This window comes from Phytophthora infestans, genomic scaffold (assembly GCF_000142945.1).
Source record: "Phytophthora infestans T30-4 supercont1.130 genomic scaffold, whole genome shotgun sequence".
NCBI lineage: Eukaryota > Oomycota > Peronosporomycetes > Peronosporales > Peronosporaceae > Phytophthora > Phytophthora infestans.
In genome coordinates this window covers 174,562-177,727 of record NW_003303629.1, presented here as the reverse complement: position 1 = coordinate 177,727, position 3,166 = coordinate 174,562, and the positions used below count along the sequence as shown (strand labels likewise).

The following is a 3,166-nucleotide window of genomic DNA, read 5'->3' as shown; positions in this document are numbered from 1 at the left end:
CCTTTGCGTCGACGACCCAAGACCGGTTTGGCACCGTCTCATCCGGATTTGACGGCGGATCATCATTACCACACTTATCTGGCAGGGATCCGGCTACGGTCGGCTGGATATGGATGTGTCGATCTGGATCGGAGCTCAGCTGCTGCGAATCGTGGCCAATCCCCCCCTGCATGAGCTTTGCATTGATAGCCTAAGATAGGTTCGGCACCGTCTCATCCGGATCCGACGGCGGTTCATCATGACCACACTCATCTGTCCAAGATTTGGCTACGGTCGGCTGGATATGGATGTATCGATCTGGATCGGCGGTCAGCCGCAGTGGAACTTGGCCAATCCCCTCCTGCATGCGCTTTGTGTTGACGACCCAAGCCGATTTTGCAACGGATAATCGGGATCCGACGACGGATCATTATGGCCACACTAATCTGGCCGGGATCCGGCTACGGTCGGCTGGATATGGATGTGTCAATCTGGATCGGAGCTCGCCCGAAGCGGAACGAGGCCTATCCCCCCTGCATGAGCTTTGCGTTGCCGAATCAAGACAGTTTTTCACCGGCTTATCGGTATCCGACGGCAGATCATCATGATCATGTGGTGTAGCGGGATCAGCAAAATCTGCGAGATTGCCAGATCCAACTTACCAACTGCGCCCAGACACCGACTAACGGAGGGGGTCCCTCGATGATCCGTGTTCTGCTGAACTTTCCTCACCTTGTGTACCCGTCGGTAGGGCGGGATCTGCTCTCTCGGTAACTTCCGAAGAGTTCAAGTGGTGAAGCTTGAGTGTCTTGGCGAGACGTGGGGATGGGGTGGAGCAGCAGTGGAAAATCTTCACTCTGCGTCCGTGGATAGCTCCGAATCCTAAGCGAATATTCGAGCTTATGGATCCAGGGCCTAGATCGTGGATCTGGCCGTAGGGTTGCCTTGCGGGTGTGTTCCCTTGCCTTTTGTAGCTCCTTTCGTCGTACTTGCCGCCTCCTGTGACGGGATCTTGAAAGTTGAGAACCTCTAGGGCGCGCCTCCTACGAGCCCGAGCAAGAGCCGGGCTCCCGGGTTCTTGGGCGGAGCCCAGATTTTAAACTAGGCGGGCTCTCGGGATCCTGTGTTAAATAAGTTAAATATAAGGAGTCCGTTGTTATGGTCGGGATCCCGGTTAATTTAGATGCGTGTGACTTATTTGAATATCTAGGATCCAGATCAAGATTTCAGCAAACCAGGGCGTCTCAGTAAGGCCATGGTTCTAACAAGATCTCAGGCCCGTGCCGCAGCACAAGACCAAGCGGGCATACTAGAAGGGATTGTTACCGAGGTACACGATGAAGAGCTCCTTGCTGTCGTCCCTGCACATGCCCCTGCGCAGAATGTTCGCCTCGAGTCTCAAGTCTCAAGAATCGTCGACAGCTTCTGGAGCGAGACCCAAAGACTTGCTGCAGAGACTACAATGATGCAGAGCAATCAAGTTCAACAAGCGAAAGAGTACCACGCCGCCTTGGCTGCCATCCACCACGATGCTCGAAGCAGTACGGCTGAGCTGGCAGCACACCAACAGTGGATTGAGGGCCAGATACGAAAGGCCCTGGAAGACACTAACTTGGCTCTACAACAAGAACTGCAAGTTATTTCCAATGCCCAGGTAGTAGGTAATGAATCTTCGCGTTTATTTATCCAGGAGCAGCTGCAATCTGCGCGGGGGGTCGCGCATCTTGAAGTATTGGAGATGAAGAGTGCGATAGCAGCCCAAGCTGCGAAAGTAGAGCAGATCGAGAGAGAAATGACAGTAGCAATCACAAATGCTCATAGCGCACTGGCGCAGCGGATAGATGGTGTGCTTTTGCAACCACAGGCCGCCATTAACGGAGATGTAAAAGGCCAAATGGAAGAAATGTGGGATGCAATGCAGAAGCAGATCGACATGAAGTTTCAGCAGATGACTTCGAGTATTGTGGAGAACTGTATTGCAAAGTTGGAGGAGAGTGGAGGTGTTACCACCGGTAGATTGACGATTCGGCGCGTTCAAAGGCTAGTGTCGGAGTACGTGGCTAATCAGGAAGAGAAGATGGAGCATAAAATTAAGCATCTTGTACAGAGCGCTCACTCACAGATTAGCAACGAAATGATAAACAGTTTCGAAAAGCTTGGCAACAACATGCGTGAAAACATTCGCCAGCAGCTAAAAGATGAATCCGCAGCGACAGAGGTACACATGGAAAAGCGAGTCCGTGACATGCTACAAAAAGCCCATGAGGAACGCGTAATTGAATCGCGATGTCAAATGGAGGCCACTCGCGCAGTTGAAGGGGAACTTGAGCGCACCCGCACAGAACTCAACACAGAAGTTCGAGAACTGAAGGCACGACTCGATAAACTCGAAAACAAGACGAATGAGAAGTCACCAATTATTAGAGTGCCGCCAAAACGTCGTACTGAGCGCGGGAATAATACAGTACCCGTCCTTGTAAAGCACATGAATGATCTGGCGAAAGAAAATAAGTGGTCTCAAGATGAGCGAGTGGGTCGTATGGAGCAGTATGTCCAAGCAGTGCTACGTCGAGCTCTCCAGCTTACACCAAGTCTTAGCGTCACAATTCCCCCGGTTTCATCTGATCCTGTACAGCTCCGATCCCAGCAAGAGCAAGTTCCGGTGCCGCATCATTCTACTAAGGTCAAGCGCGCAATTGACCAAGCACAGAAAGCTGTCAAGCGTCGATCGGAACTGGCCGCTCGCCGATACGATGCTCTTCACAAGAACGAGACGAATGGTAGCTGATCATGACACCGACCTCTCTATGTTAGTCATTGTTATGATTTTTAAATACATTTCGTGTTCCATCAATGATGTCGAGAGGCTATCCTTCTACCATGCCAGCTATTAATACATTGTATTTATTATTGCTTTCCGACCCAACTCAATTATGCCAATGCCAGTGGGGACGGACTTACACATTAATCACTTTCACAATACCGTAGACGCACAGCCTTCGACAAACTTGTCACAAACCATGTCGGAGGAATCGCCTTGCCCAGTAGCATCGCTTCCTGATACGACATACGCTGCCTCCTCGTCAACGCCGGCGACGATGACATCTTTCCCTCTAGTCCAGACACGACAGCTTCGCCTACGATTACTATGCCGGCGACGACGCCTCCGTGTCCGTGATCTCTCGTC

At 51.5% G+C, this 3,166-nt stretch overlaps 1 protein-coding gene across 1 annotated transcript; it reads left to right on the top strand.

The window, feature by feature from the left end:
* Positions 1 to 1,234: 1,234 nt before the first annotated feature.
* Positions 1,235 to 1,775, top strand: PITG_19810 (uncharacterized protein; the record flags this gene model as incomplete). Its single annotated transcript, XM_002895818.1, has 2 exons — positions 1,235 to 1,655; positions 1,768 to 1,775. 2 exons carry the CDS (start codon positions 1,235 to 1,237, stop codon positions 1,773 to 1,775), a joined length of 429 nt encoding a protein of 142 aa, XP_002895864.1.
* Positions 1,776 to 3,166: the final 1,391 nt, after the last annotated feature.